The following is a 22,269-nucleotide window of genomic DNA, read 5'->3' on the forward strand; positions in this document are numbered from 1 at the left end:
ATTGCAGAGATTGGTAAGGAGGGGAATATTCTACATTATATTGTCATCAGAGATATGGGGCCTGATTTTGAATTACAGAGATTGAAGTATGGGGTACTCTATACTAAAATGCCAACAGAGATCTCATGAACAAGCATGGCTGTGTATGAATCTAATAATTAAGACACTTTCATAGAGGAGCTGACTATAAAAACTCAAGGTTCAATATTATCATCAGCATTAATCAACTGATTTGCTAAGTGACAGACATGAGCCCTGAGATGTATAAGTCACCCTCTTAGAATTTACCTTCTTCATCCAGCGAGAAGTCTAAACTATTCCTGCTGGGAGGTGGTGACATAATCTGTAGAGCACATCCTCAGAGGTGACCTCAGAAGAATAGAAAAGAAAATGTGTTAAAATTATACTCTTAACTTATATAGAGAATATACACATAAAATATAAACATGAATACGAAAACCATCAGCTTAAAACCATCTCTTCGTTCCATAACCATCTTCCAGGTGTTAGGCCATCTCGCTCTATGCAGTTGCAAGGCTGGTGTTCTGGGGAAGGTCCTCCAGTTGGAGCCCACATATGAGAACCCTCTGAACATCTCCTGGTCCATTGAGCTCAGTGGTGTTATCTGAGCCTCTGCTGCTTCCATCTCCTCGATGTTACATCCTCGGGAGCTGTGTTCAATGGTGGGCTACAGGAAGAAGAGACAAATAAACATCCATGTACTAAAATCTGATATCAAATTCATAAAAGCTAAAAGTGTTAGAAAAAAGTAAGATGTGACATGTATCTATGGATCCGCTGATAGCACAGACTAATGTAGTGTGGTTCTGCCTCTCTATAAAGGGTGCGGGGTGTGCGGTGCATATATTGTAGGCTGCAAAGTCTACTGGGGCCCAAACAATACCAGGGCCAAAACTAGGATTTTTCACACCAGCGGGAAGGCAGTAATTTGGCCCCTCCCCCCCAAAAGACAACAAAGAAGATATTTTTTTACGTCCAATGCATGTGCACCCCTGAAAAGGGTGTGTGGTTTCATGTATTACATTATGCAACTCAGTAATGCCCACAACACATTATACCACAGTAATGTCCCTTACACATTATGCCACAGTAATGCCCCTTAAACATTAAGCCACCTTAATACCCCTTACACATTATGCCACAGTAATGCCCCTTAAACATTATGCCATAATAATGCTCTCTTACACATTATGCCACAGTAATACCCTTTACACATTAACCCACCATAATGCACCTTACACATTTATGTCCTCTTTCCTTCCCCGAAGTCTCTCACCTTGTTCCCAGGATTTGAAGCCCCTCACCCTAAAATTTGGAGCTCCACGTCGCATTGGCAAGCTTGCTTTCCAACTAAGCATGTGGGGCCACATGCCTGCATTGGCAGGCAACCGTCCGCAGCCCTTGAGAGGCAAACACCACCATCATTCTAATGTGACACCGGTCACGGGCCAATCAGAACTTGCAGACCGGCAGCCGCTGCTGATTTGCAGATGGTCCACGAGCTCTGATTGGCTCACGATTGGCACTACATGAGAATGATTGCAGCTCTGTGTCTTTACAGGGCAGCGGGCGGCTGCCTGCCAGTCCTGGCGTGCGGCTCCAAACAAACAGCCAGGTACCTAGGCCCCCGTTCAGCAGCCTGTTCTCAGTGCCCCCAAGACCTGCGTCAAGGGCACGTGCCCCCCTAGTAGCTGCCCTGACCATACACCCTGCACCCTTGTTCAATACCTAGCTCTCCGGAGTTTCATGTTGGCAGTGGCTGGACTCAATATAATAATGTACATGAAATCACTTACTACATATGGGTGCAGTGTGATTGCAGTTATTTCACTAGATAAATAAAGCAGGTAATGCCACAGTGATCACCATGTGGATAGGCTGAGCGATGTCCTCTCATCATAAAATGATAGTTGACCTTCATCTTTTTATTATATTTGTAAATGACCCTTATTATCTTTAAATGCACTAATTGTGCAAAACTGCTTTTTTTCCTATACTTACTGGGTCAGGGACATGTGGTGGTGGGAGTCTAAGGGCTTCCAGCGAGACCCAATCCATACGCTGGAACAAAGGATGCTGGCGGATGTTTCCGTTGACTCCCAAACGCCTGGATGGATTTTTACACAGGAGCTGCTTAATGATGTCTTTAGCCACAGCTTCTGCCTCGTGGAACCGTCTGGGATGGAAGCGACGGGTTCCGGTAATCATTTCATTAATGATGACACCAAATGAATACCAATCCACTCCAGCGTTGTACTCCTCTCCTGCCAGCATCTACCATAAGAGAGATATTATAGCACATTGTTACTCTATCATTATCTACTATATGCCATGTGTCTGTGTCTCATTGGCACTAGTTCTTTGCTATTATCATCCCACCTCTGTCAGTAGATAACACTTTGGGCAGCATTCTATTAGCTGAATCTTTGCCGCAAATTGCTCAAAGTGGCTAAAAACATCACAACTGTGACTAGGAATGGTCATATAGGGCTTTCTATTGATGGTCACCTTCCATGGTGCAATCGATGATAACCATCGATGGTGCAAAACAAAACATCTATGGAAAACCATTGATGGTTTGCACCACTTGATGGCCACTGCTGCCTAGTAAATAGTGGGTCGCGGGCCAATATAAAATGTTGGGTGGGACTTAGCAGGCTACCAGGGGGCGCAGCTAAGCTCCTTGTCTCTCTGTAGAAGAAAAAGACATTGAGCTCCATTGGCTCTCTGCAATCGATAGCAAAACCGTCGCCATTGGTAGTAAACCTTTAATGCTTGTTAAATATCGATGGTCGATGGCCATCCTTAACCATGACTTCCACAGACAGAACTCACAGTGAATCTACCACTCAGTGATGTCATTAGGGAAGTGTGAGCGTGTCATTGTGCAGGGCCCTTGGTATGGCACTGTCTCTGTCCCAGGCTCCTGTATTTGGCTTGCAGGGTGCCTGGTCACTACAAACACACACCCTGCAACCTGTAGAGCTGCCTTGAGTGTCATAACACAGTGAAGTCACATATTCAGGGGTGGGGTTGGCACAGGGTGCCACAGAGTACTTCCCCAGCACTGCTGTCACACATGCTTGCTCCTGGGTAGGCAGGTCAGTGACACTCTTATTAAGAGTACAATAAAGGTGTGATGGCACAGCTATGAACAGATGGAGGCCAGAATTATTATTTGGGGTAGGTCAGGGACATGTGCACATTCACTGATGATGATGATCACCAGCACTAGCGACCCACTTGTCAATGAATGATGGCAAATGCACTACTTATGCTGACAGGACATATAGGGCCTGATTCTGAATTGGACGCAATGCCGATGGTCACAGAGTTGGGCAATGTTTTGCTACTGCGCTTACCCGAAAATCCCTAAAACTCCTATGGCGCAGTGTTACACAGTGTGTGCGCACAAAGACACTGATGAGCCGCACACCATCAGACATGTCTAGGAGAAGTGCTTGGCATTCCTGGGTGGTGACTGGGAGGTGGCTAAACAGATGCACAGAGATGGTCTGTCTTATGGGCATGTCAGTAGCGTGTTTGTGTACATGGGTGCTCAATCACTCACAGCGAGGCCACACTTGTATAATCTGCACCTGCCATAGGGCTGGTATTAGTTTCTATGGTGTGACCGATGGTGGTGACTACAGATGCACCAGGCAGTATTACAGCATCTACATATGCCCATAGTGACGTCTCAGTCCTTGCACACACAGATGTACACCAGGGAAGGGCTGTGTAGTGGCATTACATAGTATCACATACGGGCGATCACCAAAGACACAGTCACGTCTGCTCCCACCTCTGACTTATACCCATAATGTTTTATTTGTGTGTGGTGTAACCATTTTTTTCTCCATATGGAGAGTTTTTTCTATGTTTTAGAAAAGATTTTTACATTTTATGCCTAAAAGTGATGTATACACTGTATTTTGCAGTCAAAACACATGGCAAAAAACATTGATTAATAATGTAATAAGTGTATGTGACATCTGCCAAGCGTAAGCCGGAGCATATGCTGCTGATAGTAATAATATATTATACCCCTCACCTCTGGTGCCATATATCCAGGGGTTCCAGCGTAGGCTGTGGCTGTCTGGTCACCAAAGATGTTATCGATTGCCAGGCCGAAATCAGCAATTTTCAGATGACCAGACTCTGCCATCAGGATGTTATCTGGCTTTAGGTCTCTAAAAAGAAAGATTTATAATAAATGAGAACTGTTTTGTCTAGTGACAAATATATACTGTACATGAATTACCAGTAGTATTACAGGAGTCACATTTTGCAGACAGCGCCACCTAGTGATTACAGTGATTTCAGTTTGTACTTTAAGCATAATAAGAAAGTGCACATCACTGTGACCTGATTATGTATGAAATTGGAATTATTAGTATAATTACCGATGGATGACACCCTTAGAGTGCAGGTGTTGTACACCACATGTGATCTCAGCTGCGTAGAAACTTAAAGAGAGGAAATGATTGTAACTTGTTGACATTAGAAAAAGGTAGAAAATCTGATATCCCCACTTACCCCCTTATGTCTAAACACTGCCCCTGTCACATGACACCCTGTTATCACTGACACATTCTCACAACTATGCCCCCACATGATCAGCACATTGACATATATGCAAGACATTCCATGATCTAATAGTCCATATGTTAGCAGGGCTATCAAGACAATGGTGAGACCAGGTGATATATAGGGGGTGTGGTTAAATCCCCCTGCAAAAAATTAGTGGAAAATACTATGTGCACCTGCAAAGGGGGGTGTTTATCCCCCTCAACAGCTGGCCCAGGTACCCTGCCAAGCCCCTCAAACAAGTCCAGGCCCCGGTAATTAGTATCTGCTCCCCCTTCTCTCTGTGCCCCTGCATGTTATTCTATCCATACTCACATTCCACATAAAGACTTAATTAAGGTGATCAGACCGTACCTTAATGAAAAGATTACATTGAACATTTGCCATTCCCTGGAGAGGATGGCCCAGGTGTATGGGATGGGGGCATGTACATTAAAGTCTGCATTTTATTTAAGTCTAACTCATTTCAATGCAGATGTAATGCAGCTCAAAACTCAGTATTATTATCTTAAACAAGCTCTATTGATAAGGACAAGGTACCCCAGTAATGTTAGCTGCTGGGCTATCTAGCATCCCAGCTTTGGGTAAAGGTGTAGGGGTAGGAAATATTAAGGGGAATTTACAAAAGGTGTACAACCCTTATACTGTCCCTATCTCTGCACACCCTGTTGCAGTTAATTTCAGTACATGTCTGTTGTATTTGAGGTGCTTACGTTGCGCTGGTGATGTCCAAGCGGCCTTTCCTCTGCAGGAACTGGTATAAGTCCCCGCCACTCGCGTATTCCAGACCCAGAAATAGATGGTTCTGTTTGATTGGACACACACAATAGTCATATAATACATTTTATTAGGAGAACATGGCAACAACTTCAAGTGAGCGTACTGGCTCATAGTAACATTATTACCCAAGAAAAGATGAATCCTGTATATGTTAGATGTGTAAATATAAACAAAGAATCCCAACTAATGATCCTTGTCTAATAAGAAATACACTGTACCGTGGTCTGGAAGGCAAGGTGACCATGGATGAGGAAGGCACTACCAGACGCAACCTCTAGCACCCTGCGCTCCACAAACACCAGCTTCGGGTCCTTCAATAGCAGCTTTCTCTTCCTGATGACCTTCACTGCCAGTCGCTGACCAGTCAGAGAGTCCTCAGCCAGCAGGACCTACAGGTGAAAGAGGCATACACACACAATCATAATTCTACTTACATTTTATTACCTCCACACGCATCCAGGTAGCTCCATATCTTTAGAGGTTAGCGGTATATTGTATTTCCAGTGTCATTAAAGTAAAAAAAAAATTTATTTTTAGATATTATTTGATTCTATAACAGAGTAGACTGTGGATGACGTTTCTGTAAATGACAATAGTAATATGCAGTCAGCCAGCACAGGAGTAAGGCCTCCCCGTTACTTTCCTGGAATGAGACTCCAGAATATTCCCAGATTAATGATGTGACAGGGGAATAGTGCCATTAAGTCCTGCCCCCACTGCAGGGCCAGATTAAAGGGGGAGGCGACAGGGGCGGTCATCCCTGGGCCCCACACATGGAGGGGCCCCCACACAGGATCAGTGAGACCCTGCCGAGAACAGGTGTCCAGTGACAGTGCCGCTGCATACAGCTCAGAGCGGCTCCCGAGTCTTCTTCTCACCGGCGACATGTGACACATTACGTCCGTGATGCCGATTGGAGGACCAGGCAGCAGCTCTGCTGGGAGGAGGTCACGCCAACACGCCATCACTCAGGTAAGTCAGCGGCAGAGTCTTTGGGGTGGGAGGGCAGAAGGCTTAGGGGGAAGCTCCGTGTGGCTTGAAAGGGCCCCCGCAATTTATGAGGCCCCCACAAGCCTTAATCTGGCCCTGCCCCACTGCTTTATAGTGATGCTTAATGACGTACATGGAGTGACAATGATAATATATTCATGATGCCTCCTTTACTACAATGTCTGAGTCACACAGTTGTTACCTGAGTTATGTAACCACAGTCACATGACTTACCTTCCCAAAGCTGCCCTGGCCCAGTAGATGGCAGAAGGACAGCCTCTTGATGTATGTAGAGACTGTTTCTCCAGGAGCAGCTTCCTGAACACCACTTCCTCCTTATAGGGATAAAAAAGTGAACAATGTAACATTTACTATTCAGAGTTAGGGCTCTATTTATTATCATTAGTTTTACTAAAATTAAGTGAAAAAGGGTGTTTTCACACCCTTTTCACATTATTTCAGTTTCACCTAAAGTTACTACAGGGCAATTGGATAAGAATTCGTAAAATTTTACTCCAACCCCTACGTATCACTTATTTTTAGTAATCAGATCGCATTTCCCATAATTGTAATGGGAAATGCGATCTATGTCAAGTTACTAAAAATAAATTGTGAAAAATATACCTGGGGAGGCCCTGTGATAATAACGCCACCTGGAGGTGGCATTATCCAGGGTTTCCCCTGGTTACCAGACTCCTGCTCCGCTCTAACATGCAGAGCAGAGCCCGGAGTCGGCCCCAGTGATCAGCTGTGCGGTCTAAACAGACCACACGCTGATACACTGCAAAAAAAAAAGTAAAAAAAAAATGTACTTACCTGAGTCCAGGGAACGGAGTTCGGGGCTCCGGTGATGTCCTCCCTCCGGTCAGCTGGTCTCCCTTACTGCACTGCGGCCCAGTCATCAGGTGACCGGGTCCCAGTGCAGTATGGGATGTCAGCTGACCGGAGTAATATCACACTACAATCTGCATTCACTATGCGGATTGTAGTAAATAGAGCTCTTAGAGGCACATGTAAAATGCATGTACATAATTGTATTGTATTACACCATTATGTAACTGTAATGCAGCCAGAATACTGTTGTGTACAGAGGGCCTGATTCAGAGCCGCTTGTAAGCGGCCGCTCGTTCGTTCCGAGCAATGTTTGCACAACTGTGCATGCGTACGGATCCATGCGCGAACCAGTCAGTGCGGCCGAAAATCGTTTGTTCGCTAAATAGCGAATGCCTGCTATTTTGAGTGACAGGAGGAGGCGTATGTGGGTGGTAAACAGGGGAAGGTGCTTGAAAACGGGGAGTGGAGATCAGAACGCAGGCGTGCTTAAAGGTCAAAACGGGCGTTTTATGGGTGTGCATAATTAAAACAGCAGCGTCATTGACCACGTCACTTGGTTATTTTATAGTCAGAACTGCTCGCATGATTGCGGTAGGAAAAACCAACCACAAGAATAGCAAGCACTTCATACGCTGGTCGATGTACTCGATTAATCTAATAAATAGCAGACATGACATAGGATGCGAGCGGCCAGGGGGCGTAGTTTTCCAAAAAATGACTGCAAGTTTTGTTCGCTCGTTCAGTCCTAGAGGCGTGAACAGACCGCAAAGAGCGAACGGTTCATTTGAATAGCCACCCCTTTTTTCTGAACGAGCGAGCGCAAATAGCGTCCGGCTCTGAATCAGGCCCAGAGAGAGCACATAAACTAAGCCATACAGAGGAAAGTGGGTCATCAATTGCTACTGTTGGAAAAATGGTCAGGGATGGGCTGTAGAGGGGTATTTGCACCTCAGGCTGGTGTCATATTGCATCACCTTGTGCCGGTCAGTTGCTTAATATTATTTGTATAATAGCTGGATGGGCTGACCATCAGTGTATCTGGGATATCCTCAGTGGGCCCCATTGCTTAACAATTTAATTGGCTAATATTTTCCAAAAATGACCCCAAAATTGTTGATTTTTTTAAATGATCAAATTATGTAAATAACTATTTACACCTGATTTGGTAAAACGGAATTAATAAACATGTAGATTATTAATGACATTATATTGAATAAGGGTAATAGTTCTTATTTACATTATTTGATTATTTAATAAGTCAATAATTTTTGGAACAATTTAAAAGAAGAGTTTTATACAGGTAAAAAAAACTTTATAGTGATATATAGTGTGTATATATAGATAGATAGATATATATATATACCATTTTTATAACTGTATAAAACATAGTTTACACTTATCAGCCCTGCAAAAAGCCAGCAGCAGCAGTGAGTGGGCAATCCTGCGGGGCTGGCCAGGTGAGCAGTGCATGTAAATGGGGAGAGACCAGAATACACAGCATCCCTGAGCCCCTTGAGCTCAGGCTGCAGGAAGACTTTTTAAAGCAGGGGACTGAGCTATTCATTTTGTTATTATTATTATGTGGGTTAGTAATTTAATGTTATTGGATAGAGGACTTGGCTATTTATTAGTGTGGAGATATTATTATTTAATGTAATGGGGATGTGGGCTGGGCTATTAATTTATTGGTGTGGTGGGGTAATCATTTAGCAGTGGATGGGAACTGTTCATTTAATGATGAGGGATATTAATATAATAGTGGCATCTTGGCAATGTCTATTCATTTAAGGTGGGGATGAGGGATATTTATTAAATATTGATGTTATTATGGGCTTTATAGGATGGAAGGTATATTTATTTATTGGGGATGGCTACATGGGATCAACAGTGGTTATGTTTATTATGTTGGTCTCAGAATGGGAGATGTGAAATGACTGAGCAGTGAGCGCTGTATACCGTGATCACTCGCACCGCCGGTATTCTGTACTGACTGCCCCAAGTCCTGACAATGCGCCTGTGCTGCTGCGCAGTGTGTAACTTCCCGTATCCCCATACAACTGCATGCCTGAAAACTCTCTGTAACCCTGGTTGTCTCTAGAATATGTGTTATTTATTAATGGCAATGTGAAGGCACAATTGTCCCCTGTGGGCTATATTGCACTTTATACATTATATTGTGTAGGAATAATGTACTATAACTGTGAGGGAGGAGTGCCAGTCCCTTATTTTGCCAGGGGCCTTTACCATATAAACTGTAGGTGGTGCCTGGGTTGTAACTAGGTATTTGAAGACCCCATAGCAAAAGTTTGAGAAGACCCCTATGTAGCACCCAATGGCAGTGTGACGTCTGGCCCACAGGGGTACAGGGGAAACCCCTGGTGGGCCCCACTCCCAAGGGCCTACCTTCTTCTCTAGTGCTCAGGTTCCAGACTGTACACTTGAATTATTAATTATACATATGTTAAATTATACTGCACAGAACTATGATGTATTTTCTACAATGCATTGCTGTTATTAATCTTGTACATTATCTTGCATGCATTAGCCAGTATTTACTATATAGAGTCTTTAAGGGACCCAGACCATGCACTCTTAATGGTTAGCCAGGCCTCTATGGAGGCTGGCCACAACCCCAAATATGGGCCCCTATCACTGCATTCCCCCGGTGGGCCCTTCATGCTCCAGTCCGAGACTGCCCAATGGTAAAAAATATAACACATATAACTTTGACAAGGTAGATCAGCCCTCCTCAGCACTGGGTCCTAAAGCAGGTGTACCCCTTGCACCTATTGTAGTTAGTAGGGATTAGCACAAGATGAGAAGTCAAGGCTAAAGCAACATGCAGGGCTGGCACGAGGCATGTTCAACCATTGCAGTCGAACAGGGGCGCCATCCCATTGAGGGCGCACCCCTGCCAACCTTCCCGATTTTCAGCGGGACAGTCACGTTTTTTGGGCACTGCCCTGCTGTTCCACCCGCGGGCCAAAGTGTCTCGTTGGTGGTCGGGAGGTTGGGCACTCCCACCACCGCATCTGTGCTGGTCCCATAGAAAAGTAATGGACAATTCAGTGTAGGAAGAGGGCTGGGGGCAGCCCAGCTACTAAAGGAGTGCTGGGCTTGCCCCCAGCCTGACGTTAAATGGAAGACGTGCCATACAGGCACGTCCCCAATTAGCGTCACTTAGGGGGCATGGTCTACGATAATTAGGCCACGCCTCCTTTTTGGGCGCTCACGACTTCACCGAGCGCAGGGTGAGGGGCATCGTATTCCCTCTCCACACAGGGCGTGACTCCTCCTCGAGCCGGCCCTGGTAACATGCAATAGTATGTGGAGTTGCAGCAACTCAAGGGGGAGCATATTACAGTAAACAGACCTAAATACATAAAAAACGCTATAAAGTATTCAGTTATACCCCAAGTATTTCATTAATGTAGAGGTCAGATTGTATGCTGTGCTCCATTTTGTTGTGGCTAAAGGGTATTGACATTTAAAATACTCCCTGGAACTACAATGAAACATCTTACAATGGAATTGTTTCCTCTATGAGTAACAAGTAGACATAGCTTATTAGGAGCATCTCCACATAATTGTGGGCTATGCAGGGATTGTGCATATGTGTAAATACACCTGTATATTCAGGAGGATCTCTTGCACCAGGGAAAGGGCTGACACAAGTGAGAACTGAAAATAATGACATCTATGACGCCAAGCATACAGATTGTAGCAGTCCAGTCACAAGGATGCATACAACTCAGCGTGTGGGTGATATCTGTATTTAGGGCCTGATTCATTACAGATCACTATTGCGATCACAGCTGTGATAATGCATGCAGTTCTGCTGCGAAATATGCTAATGTTTGCAACCACTCAGCCAGCATAGAGACGCCCACTACCGCTTTCTCACATCCGTAATACCTCTCAGTCCTGCGTATAAATCGGTAACAATGAGTAACATCGGCCCCTCACACAGAATTACAGCAGGTCTGACCTGTCTCAGGAATTGAAACAAACAGATCACAGGTGCACAACCCTAAATTACTAATTATACATAAATACATTTGCAATCAAATTTTGCAACCGATAGAGCTTTTAGCATAATCATGGCCAAGGTTATGGGCCTACCCACCATATCCAGGTAACCTCTTTAGGGTAGGACTCTAACATACTAGGGGTCAAATCCAGACCACAGGACACCCCCAAACTAGCCCAGCTAAGCCGTCCTAGGGCACCTCCATAATAGGAAAAGTGAAGTGTAAAAGAAATAGTTAAGAGCAGCCACAGCTGCATATATATATATATATATATATATATTCAGGGTGTGCAGTCCAGGAATCTTTCCTATATACTGAATCTTTCCTGTCTCAGGAATTGCAGGTTCCGTTGCATGCAGTGAGTACTCAGGCCGCATATGTCGTCACAGTAGCTAATGTATGCACACCCATGTAATGGCGTTCAAACGGACAGGCACGCCTGGGTTTCTCCTACCACTCCCTCGTCACCCCCCCCAAACACGGACATCCCATCACTCACTCTGCGATGGCTTTCTATCTGCGTGTGTAAATGCAATGCTAACCTTTACATGCGCACTGCGGTGCATACACATGCGCAGTATGCACCATTGACCGATATGCGTATGCAGTTGCAATTGCGATCCATGCTGTTTCAGGCCCTTAGTTCCATATATGCAATGCTGGAGCTATTATGGCCAACTCGCATTGCACTCTGCATTTAAAACCAGACACATGATCATTACCCAGCTGCATGCAGTCAGCTGTTATCATGCTTGTAATTAACCAGTTTATTTAAGGTGGTAAAAGATTATGGTTTTACAGATGCAGCAAAGTTTGTTGCAGCAAACAGAATGTATTATGCTTTTTATTCATATAACCCAGGTTACTGACAGCTTAACTCAGCCCCTCCAACGCATACTTGTCTACTCTCCCGGAACTCTCCCAATAATCGGGTGCTGCTCCCGGCACCCCGCAAGACTAGGCAAGTCCCCCGGAATGGCCTCTGGCACCTCGCAAACCCGCAAAAGTGGGCGGTCCAGGGGTGCGATGACGCTGAATCTCGTCATTGTAGCCCCGCCCCCTGCCTTATAATGGCAGTAATATTGGCATTCTAAAGCGAGGGGTGGGGCCACTATGATGCGATCGCGTCGGCACGCCCCCGCTCCGCCTACCTGAACCGCCGCCACCCTCCCTGCTGGACGGACCTGGCAGCCCCCTCCCGAAGCCCCTGCAGAAAAGTCGGTAAGTATGCTCCAACGTGACCATTCCATTAGGAATAAAATGCTCTGCTCCTGGACTTCCCTCTTAATTTATGATTGCAGACACCTGTGCTGAAACACCTGTCTCATCAATTACCTAGTTCAGCACAGGTGACTGCAATCATACATTAGGTGGGACCCCAGGAGCAGAGCATTTTGTATCTAATGGAATGGGTCATGTTAACTGTGATTCAAGATAACAGAGGTTTAGTTGTGACAAACCATTTACTGCACTAAATCCTGCCCCATATGTAAATAACTGGATAAAGCCACATACTCTTCAGTAGTAAACATATTCCTATTGTAGTCAGCTGTAAGGTGCCCATGCAGGAGAGCACAATCTCTCTCTCATAGTAATTATGCCTGCTGCCCCTTTAAATTAAGCATCCTATTTCCATAGCCATGTAACAGCACTGGGTATGGTTATCATCATCTAGTCCCCTATGTCCGATATCCCCTAACAATGCATAATAAAAGGGAAATGCTGCATTTTCCATCTAGAAGGAGTAATCACCCCCTCCCCCAGACATATAGTGATTGCATTATGGCTGGTGGGGCAATTTAAGGCTAGGTGGTGCTAGGCAGCTGCAGAGGTGAGAGGACTGCAGATGAATAACATAGGGATAAATCACATACCTACAGTATAACCTAAGGCCATCAGGCTGAGGGGGAGGATATACAGATTGAGGGGACATGACAGCAGAAAAGAAGCTACAGAAGGTCACTAAGGGTAGATCTTCAGTTGAGCCATGGGCAGGGCCGCCAAAAGAAATCTTGGGGCCTGGTACACTGATATCTCTGGGGGCCCCCCTTGACCCCCCTCGCCCACACATATCTCCCTTGCATTTGCCAAAACATGTGTTACAGCTATACATTGAACAGAGATCCCCCATATATATATTAGCTATACACTGAACAGAGATACCCCATACATATTACAGAGACAATCAGCCTTTGTCACCCCTGTATTGCCACATAATGCCAACACCACTACTGCAAGTCATATGTTGCAGAAGTAACCACATTATCATCTATAACTTGCCCATGACCCCACGATAGATAGATAGATAGATAGATAGATAGATAGATAGATAGATAGATAGATATGAGATAGAGAGATAGATATGATATAGGAGATAGATAGATAGATAGATAGATAGATAGATAGATAGATAGATGTGACATAGATAGAGAGATAAATATGATATCGGAGACATAGATAAATAGATGAAACAGATATGAGATAGATAGATCGATCGATAGATGTGACATAGATAGATAGATGCATACCTCCCAACATTCTAACTTAGCTAGGTGTCTATGGAAAATGGGAAACAGCCTCGCGACTTCCCCCGTTTTCGTCACTTTGGGGGATGTGCTTGGGGAGAGCGGTTTGTGCCCTCCCCAACTTCCCCCCCCCACTGCGGGACACTGCGGCCTGCGGGTGGGACAGCGGGACAGTCCCAGAAAAACGGGATGTCCCACATCCAGTTGGGAGGTATGTAGATGTGATATAGATAGATAGATATGAGATAGATAGATAAATATGAGATCGATAGATCGATCGATAGACAGATACTGTAGATAGATAAATATGAGATAGATAGATAGAGTAGATACTGTAGATAGATAGCTATGAGATAGACAGATAGATATTAGATAGATAGATATTAGATAGATAGATAGATAGATAGATAGATAGATATGAGATAGATAGATAGATAGATAGATAGATAGATAGATAGATAGATAGATATGAGACAGCGTATGAACTGCTCGCTATTCTTGTGGCTGGTTTTTTCAACCGCTATTTTGCGAGCAGTTCTGTGTTAAATAAAAACCAAGTGACGTGGTCAATGACGCTGCTGGATTAATTATGCACACCCCTAAAACGCCCGTTTTGACCCTTAAGCACGCCTGCGTTCTGATCTCCACTCCCCGTTTTCAAGCACCTTCCCTTGTTACCACCCACATACGCCTCCTCCTGTCACTCAAAATAGCAGGCATTCGCTATATAGCGAACAAACGATTTTCGGCCGCACTGACTGGTTCGCGCATGCGTATTACAATCCGTACGCATGCGCAGATGTGCGAACATCGGTCACAACGAACGAGAAGCCGCTTACGAGCGGCTCTGAATCAGGGCCATAGATAGGATTCTGTAGTGTGGAGGGACTGGAGTGGTGGTGCTGCAGGGCTGCATATGGACAGTGCATATGGATTAGTTTTGCATTGGACACCATTACTACTGGGGGCACCATTACTGGGGGGCTACTACTGGGGGCACCATTACTGGGGGGGCTACAACTGGGGGCACCATTACTGGGGGGGAGCCACTATTACTGGGGACACCATTACTGGGGGGAACTACTACTACTGGGGATACCATTACTGGGGGGGCTACTACTACTGGGGACACCATTACTGGGGGGGAGCTACTACTACTGGAGGCACCATTACTGGGGGGGACCTACTACTACTGGGGGTACCATTACTGGGGGGGAGCTACTACTACTGGGGGCACCATTACTGGGGGGGAGCTACTACTGGGGACACCATTACTGGGGGGGAGCTACTACTACTGGGGACACCATTACTGGGGGGGAGCTACTACTGGGGGCACCATTACTGGGGGGGCTACTACTGGGGGCACTGCGTTGGGAGGGGGAACCTCTACTGGGGACTACTACTGGGGGGAAACTACTACTGGGGGCACTATATAAGGGGCTTACTACTAGGGGACCACTACTGGGGGCACTAAATAGGGAGAACCACTACAGGGGCACTGGATAGGGGGGATCGCTGCTGGGGGCCTGCATAAGGGGGACCATTACTGGGGGCACTGAATAAGGGGAACTAATAAGGGGGGCCACTACTGGGGGCATTGCATACTGGGGGTACTGTATAAGGGGAACTAATGGTGGGCTGCTTAAGGGGGACCACTATTGGGGGTATTGTAAAAGGGGCACTACTATGGGCCTGCATAAGAGGGACCACAACTGGGGACATTGTATACTGGGGGTACTGTATAAGGGGCACTACTGGGGTTAAGGTGCATATGGAAAGGAATGGTCAGAGTGACGATAAAGGGGTGTGTCATGTTGAAATGCCCCATTTTTAAGTGACCATGCCCATTGTTCGAACATTTTTAGCCTTCCCAGAGCTTCTCTGGCTTGAATACATACTGCTTACCTTCCCAACATGCTCCACCGTCTCCAAATTGGAGTTTCTATAGAGGATAGAGGAGTGTATAAGGAGGCGCAATATGAAAAAGCTCAGGGATGGGCTATATATATATATATATATATATATATATATGTATATTAGGGGTGAGCGGGTTCGGATTTCTGAAATCCGAACCCCCCCGAGCCCCCCCGATCCGAGTCCGATCCGAGTCAGGCTCGACTTTTCCCGCCTGACTCGGATCTGAAATCGAGGCAAAACGTCATCATCCCACCTTCCGAGTCTCGCGGGTTTTGGATCCTATATAAGGTACCCGCGTCGGCGCCATTTTCTCACTCGGCTGTGGACAGTGAAGAGGGAGGGTGGGAGTTAGGGCTGGCTGGGCTGTGTAGTGTAGTGTAGTGCTGCTGTTGTCCACTACTTCAAAGTCCATAGGGGCTGGCTGTGTTGTGCTGTGCTGCTGTTGTTAATAGGGGCTGTGTCCACTACTTCAAAGTCCATAGGGGCTGGCTGGACTGTGTTGTGCAGTCAGTTCTCCATAGGGGCTGTGTCCACTCCAAAGTCCTGTGCAGTGTCCCAGTCCTAAAGGGGAGCTGTAGTGTTGTCCAGGGGGTGCTCTGTCCATCAGGGGTGCTCCCCCCAAGTGCTAAAAAAATAATATATTTTCTGTGTTTGTGAATTGTGTGCGCAGTAGCCGCACGTGCATCAACAAAGTAGTGCCAAGCGTGCGCCTGTGTCATAAGTAAAGGGCCGGCTGGCTTGACCGTTAAGGGTGCTGTAAACCCCGAAAGTACACTCCAGTCCAAACCAAAATAAAAAATTATTTTCTGTGTTTGTGAATTGTGTGCGCAGTAGCCGCATGTGCATCAACAAAGTAGTGCCAAGCGTGCGCCTGTGTCATAAGTAAAGGGCCGGCTGGCTTGACCGTTAAAGGGTGCTGTAACCCCCAAAGTACACTCCAGTCCAAACCAAAAAAAAAATTATTTTCTGTGTTTGTGAATTGTGTGCGCAGTAGCCGCACGTGCATCAACAAAGTAGTGCCAAGCGTGCTCCTGTGTCATAAGTAAAGGGTCGGCTGGCTTGACCGTTAAAGGGTGCTGTAACCGCCAAAGTACACTCCAGTCCAAACCAAAATAATATATATTTTCTGTGTTTGTGAATTGTGTGCGCAGAAGCCGCACGTACATCAACAAAGTAGTGCCAAGCGTGCACCTGTGTCATAAGTAAAGGGCCGGCTGGCATGACCGTTAAAGGGTGCTATAACCCCCAAAGTACACTCCAAACCAAAAAAAATATATATTTTCTGTGTTTGTGACTTGTGTGCACTGTGGCTGCACGTGCATCAACAAAGGAGCAGCGCCAAGCGTGAGCCTGTGTCCCATAAGTAAAGAGCCGGCTAGCTCATTTCTTAAAGGGTGGTGTAACCCACAAAGTGCACTACTCTCCAGCAAAAATAAAAAAATATTTTCTGTGTTTGTGTGCGCTTTAGCCGCACGTATATATCAATATAACATAAATGAAGGACCAAACTTTCTCCGATAAAAATAAAATAGGGAAAGATCAAGAACCACTTGCTCCTAGTGCTGTTGCTGCTGCTGGGAGTTGTTCATCATCCCAGAGAGGAAGTAGGAACATCACTACTTTTACTAAACAATTGACCCTCCAACAGTCCCTAGCAATGAGGATGAAGTACGACAGCAGTCACCCTGAAGCAAAACGTATAACTGAGGCCTTGACTGCTATGTTGGTGTTAGACGTGCGTCCGGTATCCGCCAATAGTGCAGTGGGATTTAGACAATTGATGGAGGTAGTGTATCCCCGGTTCCAAATCCCGTCTAGATTCCACCTGCATCCTCAAAGCAGCAGCGACAAGCGTGCGTCTGTCTGTTAAAGAGTGGTGACACCCTCAAAGTGTGCTACACAAACAATAAAAATATTGTTCTTTTTTTTTCTGTCTTTGTGAAATGTGTGGGCTGTAGCCGCACCTGCATCCTTAAAGCAGCAGCGACAAGCGTCCGTCTGTCTGTTAAAGGGTGGTGACACCCTCAAAGTGTGCTACACAAACAATAAAAATATTGTTCTTTTTTTTTCTGTCTTTGTGAAATGTGTGGGCTGTAGCCGCACCTGCATCCTTAAAGCAGCAGCGACAAGCGTGCGTCTGTCTGTTAAAGGGTGGTGACACCCTCAAAGTGTGCTACACAAACAATAAAAATATTGTTCTTTTTTTTCTGTCTTTGTGAAATGTGTGGGCTGTAGCCGCACCTGCATCCTTAAAGCAGCGGCGACAAGCGTGCATCTGTCTGTTAAAGCGTGGTGACACCCTCAAAGTGTGCTACACAAACAATAAAAATATTGTTCTTTTTTCTGTCTTTGTGAATTGTGTGGGCTGTAGCTGCACTTGCATCCTCAAAGCAGCAGCGACAAGCGTGCGTCTGTCTGTTAAAGGGTGGTGACACCCTCAAAGTGTGCTACACAAACAATAAAAATATTCTTCTTTTTTCTGTCTTTGTGAATTGTGTGGGCTGTAGCCGCACTTGCATCCTCAAAGCAGCAGCGACAAGTGTGCGTCTGTCTGTTAAAGGGTGGTGACACCCTCAAAGTGTGCTACACATACAATAAAAATATTCTTCTTTTTTCTGTCTTTGTGAATTGTGTGGGCTGTAGCCGCACTTGCATCCTCAAAGCAGCAGCGACAAGCGTGCGTCTGTCTGTTAAAGGGTGGTGACACCCTCAAAGTGTGCTACACAAACAATAAAAATATTCTTCTTTTTTCTGTCTTTGTGAATTGTGTGGGCTGTAGCCGTACTTGCATCCTCAAAGCAGCAGCGACAAGCGTGCGTCTGTCTGTTAAAGGGTGGTGTAACCCTCAAAGTGCTCCAAAAAATAAAAAACTATTTTTTTTATGTGTTTGTGACTTGTGTGCGATGTAGCCGCATGTGCATCAACATAGTAGCAGCGCCAAGCGTGCGCCTGTGTCATAAGTCAAGGGCTGGTTTGGACACCTGGTCCAGACTGAAGGACGTGCCAACAATTTCTGACAAGTCTACTGTCACTGCATATGATACTGTCCTCAATGCAGCAGCGACAAGCGTGCATCTGTCTGTTAAAGGGTGGTGACACCCTCAAAGTGTGCTACACAAACAATAAAAATATTGTTCTTTTTTCTGTCTTTGTGAATTGTGTGGGCTGTAGCTGCACTTGCATCCTCAAAGCAGCAGCGACAAGCGTACGTCTGTCTGTTAAAGGGTGGTGTAACCCTCAAAGTGCTCCAAAAAATAAAAAACTATTTTTTTAATGTGTTTGAGACTTGTGTGCGATGTAGCCGCATGTGCATCAACATAGTAGCAGCGCCAAGCGTGCGCCTGTGTCATAAGTCAAGGGCTGGTTTGGACATCTGGTCCGGACTGAAGGACGTGCCAACAATTTCTGACAAGTCTACTGTCACTGCATATGATACTGTCCTCAAAGCAGCAGTGACAAGCGTGTGTCTGTCTGTTAAAGGGTGGTGACACCCTCAAAGTGTGCTACACAAACAATAAAAATATTCTTCTTCTTTTTTCTGTCTTTGTGAATTGTGTGGGCTGTAGCCGCACTTGCATCCTCAAAGCAGCAGCGACAAGCATGCGTCTGTCTGTTAAAGGGTGGTGTAACCCTCAAAGTGCGCTCCACAAACAATAAAAATATTCTTCTTTTTTTTCTGTCTTTGTGAATTGTGTGGGTTGTAGCCGCACTTGCATCCTCAAAGCAGCAGCGACAAGCGTGCGTCTGTCTGTTAAAGGATTACATCGGTGACAGCATCCAAGTAGGCATGTCAGACAGTCCGTACCTGTACTGGCAGGAAAAAGAAGCAATTTGGAGTTCCCTGTACAAACTGGCTCTATTTTACCTGAGTTGCCCCCCCTCCAGTGTGTACTCCGAAAGAGTGTTTAGTGCAGCCAGGAACCTTGTCAGCGAAAGGCGTAGGAGGTTGCTTCCACAAAATGTGGAGAAGATGATGTTCATAAAATTAATTATCAACTCTTCCAGGGAGACCAGCCTCCAGAACGTACAGAGGGACCTGTGGTTGTGGATTCCAGCGGGGACGAATTAATACTCTGTGAGGATGAGGATGTACACAACACTGAATAGGGTGAGGAAACGGTGGATGAGGAGGATGAGGACGACATCTTGCCTCCGTAGAGCCAGTTTGTGCAGGGACAGATTAATTGCCAGCTTGTTTTGTGGGGGCCCAAATGAACCAATTATTTCAGCCACAGTCGTGTGGCAGACCCTGGTGCTGAAATGTTTGGTTTGTTAAAGTGTGCATGTCCTGTTTATACAACATAAGGGTGGGTGGGAGGCCCCAAGGACAATTCCATCTTGCACCTCTTTTTTTTCTTTGAATTATGTATAGTTTGGGGCCTAGTTTTTCAAACTGCCATCCTGTCTGCCACTGCAGTGCCACTCCTAGATGGACCACGTGTTTGTGCCGCCCACTCGTATCTCTTAGCATAGTCATCCAGCTACCTCGGTGCAACCTTTTGGACATAAAAACACTATTGTGAGGTGTTCAGAATAGACTGGAAATGAGTGGAAATTAAGGTTATTGAGGTTAATAATAGCATAGGAGCAGAAAAACCCACAAATTCTGTGATTTTAGCTGTTTTTATGCTTTTTTTCAAAAAAATACAGATCCAAAACACAAAACCCAGAACCCAAAACACGGAAGGGTGGTTTTGGCAAAACCAATCCAGATCCAAAACACGAAGAAAGATCCAAATCCAAAACCAAAACACGAAAAGTGGCCGGTGCACACCCCTAATATATATATATATATATATATATATATATATATATATATGCGCATTGTTTACAAATCTGTGTCATTATACTGCTGGGAATGGCTAGAGGGACTGACTGTACAAGATCCCTCTATCCTGGTTGTTTTCAGGCTGAAAGAGGGATTTTTCTTCATATGAGGCTATTCTGAGATGACATTATATAAAATAAGCGTCTACACCTTTATTTAATGTTTTGATGCTTGGTGAGATGCAAAAATGTTAAGAGCTATAGGGAGCAATGGCTTCCGCTCTACAGTGTGATACTGTGCGAGCTGGTATTACTGGAGAAGATAATTGCATTATCTTCTCTGGTAACACTTTGCTGTATATTGGGAATAGTACTGAAAAATGTGGTAACACTCATATCCGCATTGTTTAGTAGAAATGTGTTTGCTGAATAGAGCCCCATCTGTGATATTTTTTATTAAAAGCAACAGAGATCATTATCTGCGTAAAAAAAAAGACTAATAACAGACAGTCCCAGGTAGTCCCTTGAACAGCAAAGTACATTTTTTGTATTTATTAATGCATATGTTTATCCATATAAATTAAGGTTGTTTATTGATTAATGCACATTTCATCACTGTAGTTCGTTTTCATAGAATATATGAAACTCTTTTTCTTTATATACTACACTTTAGCATTAAGCAAGTTCTCGTTGGAATTACCACAACCCCACTAATGGCAGTATATCACCTCACTAGTGGTTGGCCTTAAACCTAAGTGGGACCCATGATTACATTCCCTTTAGGGGCAGTAGATGTAGTCTTGGACCATGCTAACTTGAGCAAACAGTTAGAGACCCAAGAGATGGAAAATAACAGATAAAGAAGACTTATAGCCAAATTAAACACATATTTCTAATTATATTCATAATTTCAGCTGCAAATCCTGATATTGTTATACTGCATGTGATGGCCAAAAATGATTACCTCAGATAATATTGAATAATTACTTCATAAAGGTTATCATATTTACCATCAGTTCCACTTTTTATAAGGCAAAATGTACATAATTTGTCGGTTGTGTGATTCTCATAGGAAATGGGTGTGGTAATTGTGGATAATGGGAGTGGTCTAAACTGTCCAGATTGTTTTTGTTGTTTTCTTGTAAGGTTTGTATGATTCCAAGTCTACTGGTTGTCATGTCTTATATATTGATACGGCCATACCTGCTCGTTCCTGTCTCCTTCTAGAGTCACCAAAGCGAATGACGTCCCCAGATGTTTTCTTTCTCTTCCTGTCTGCAATCATTCCACTGTCTATGCCAATTTCTATCTGATCCTCTCTCTTCCTCCTCTTATCACTGTTTTGGTTGGTATAATCCATAGAAAAAAATTCCTGGCTCCCATCATCAGAGCTGATTTCCACATGCAGGCACTTCTTCCTTCCTTTCGTGCGAGACTCGGTGGAAATCCTCTTTCTGGCCTTCTTGATCACCAAAGATTCCTCCAAACTGTCAGATATCTTTCTTTTCTTCAAAGCCATCATCTTCTTTCTTCTCTTGTAAAAAGAAAACTCCTCATCCTCTGAGCTCCTGGCTTCCTCCAGATGTGACGCCATCCTGCCAACAGTCCAACTGTCTGTGACTCCCAACTGCCACTCAGAGTTTTGAAAGTAAACAGCAGCAGGTGATCATGTGACAGCAGCATGGCAGCTGATGATGGCACAAGCTATGCTTTACCAGACAGCCCACCACCATAGATGATGCCCATCTCATGTAGCTACCTTGTAGCTGATACTGTTACTTCTCCTATTACAATCAATTGATGTTGACAAATGC

General features: G+C 44.9%; 1 protein-coding gene across 1 annotated transcript; it reads right to left on the reverse strand.

Annotated features, from left to right (window-relative positions):
* Window positions 1-277: 277 nt before the first annotated feature.
* On the reverse strand, window positions 278-22,049 carry LOC148521941 (protein kinase C delta type-like). Its single transcript, XM_088474311.1, has 9 exons — window positions 21,659-22,049; window positions 6,616-6,716; window positions 5,610-5,780; window positions 5,325-5,416; window positions 4,428-4,490; window positions 4,076-4,214; window positions 2,023-2,295; window positions 455-688; window positions 278-343 (listed from the first exon to the last, which is right to left on the reverse strand). The coding sequence occupies exons 1-9, from the start codon at window positions 22,047-22,049 to the stop codon at window positions 278-280; spliced, it is 1,530 nt and encodes a 509-aa protein (XP_088330437.1).
* Window positions 22,050-22,269: the final 220 nt, after the last annotated feature.

Source organism: Taudactylus pleione, unplaced genomic scaffold (assembly GCF_031769625.1).
Source record: "Taudactylus pleione unplaced genomic scaffold, aTauple2 ptg000154l, whole genome shotgun sequence".
Lineage (NCBI taxonomy): Eukaryota > Metazoa > Chordata > Amphibia > Anura > Myobatrachidae > Taudactylus > Taudactylus pleione.

Bases quoted from the DNA above. Each gene is read 5' to 3' on its own strand.
- LOC148521941 (XM_088474311.1), bottom strand. From the start codon at position 22,049: ATGGCGTCACATCTGGAGGAAGCCAGGAGCTCAGAGGATGAGGAGTTT. The intron at 5,781-6,615 runs GTAAGTCATGTG...TTTCACCTGTAG, and splicing joins GCCAGGGCAGCTTTGGGAAG to GTCCTGCTGGCTGAGGACTC. The intron at 344-454 runs GTATTCATGTTT...TGTGCTCTACAG, and splicing joins GTTTTAAGCTGATGGTTTTC to ATTATGTCACCACCTCCCAG.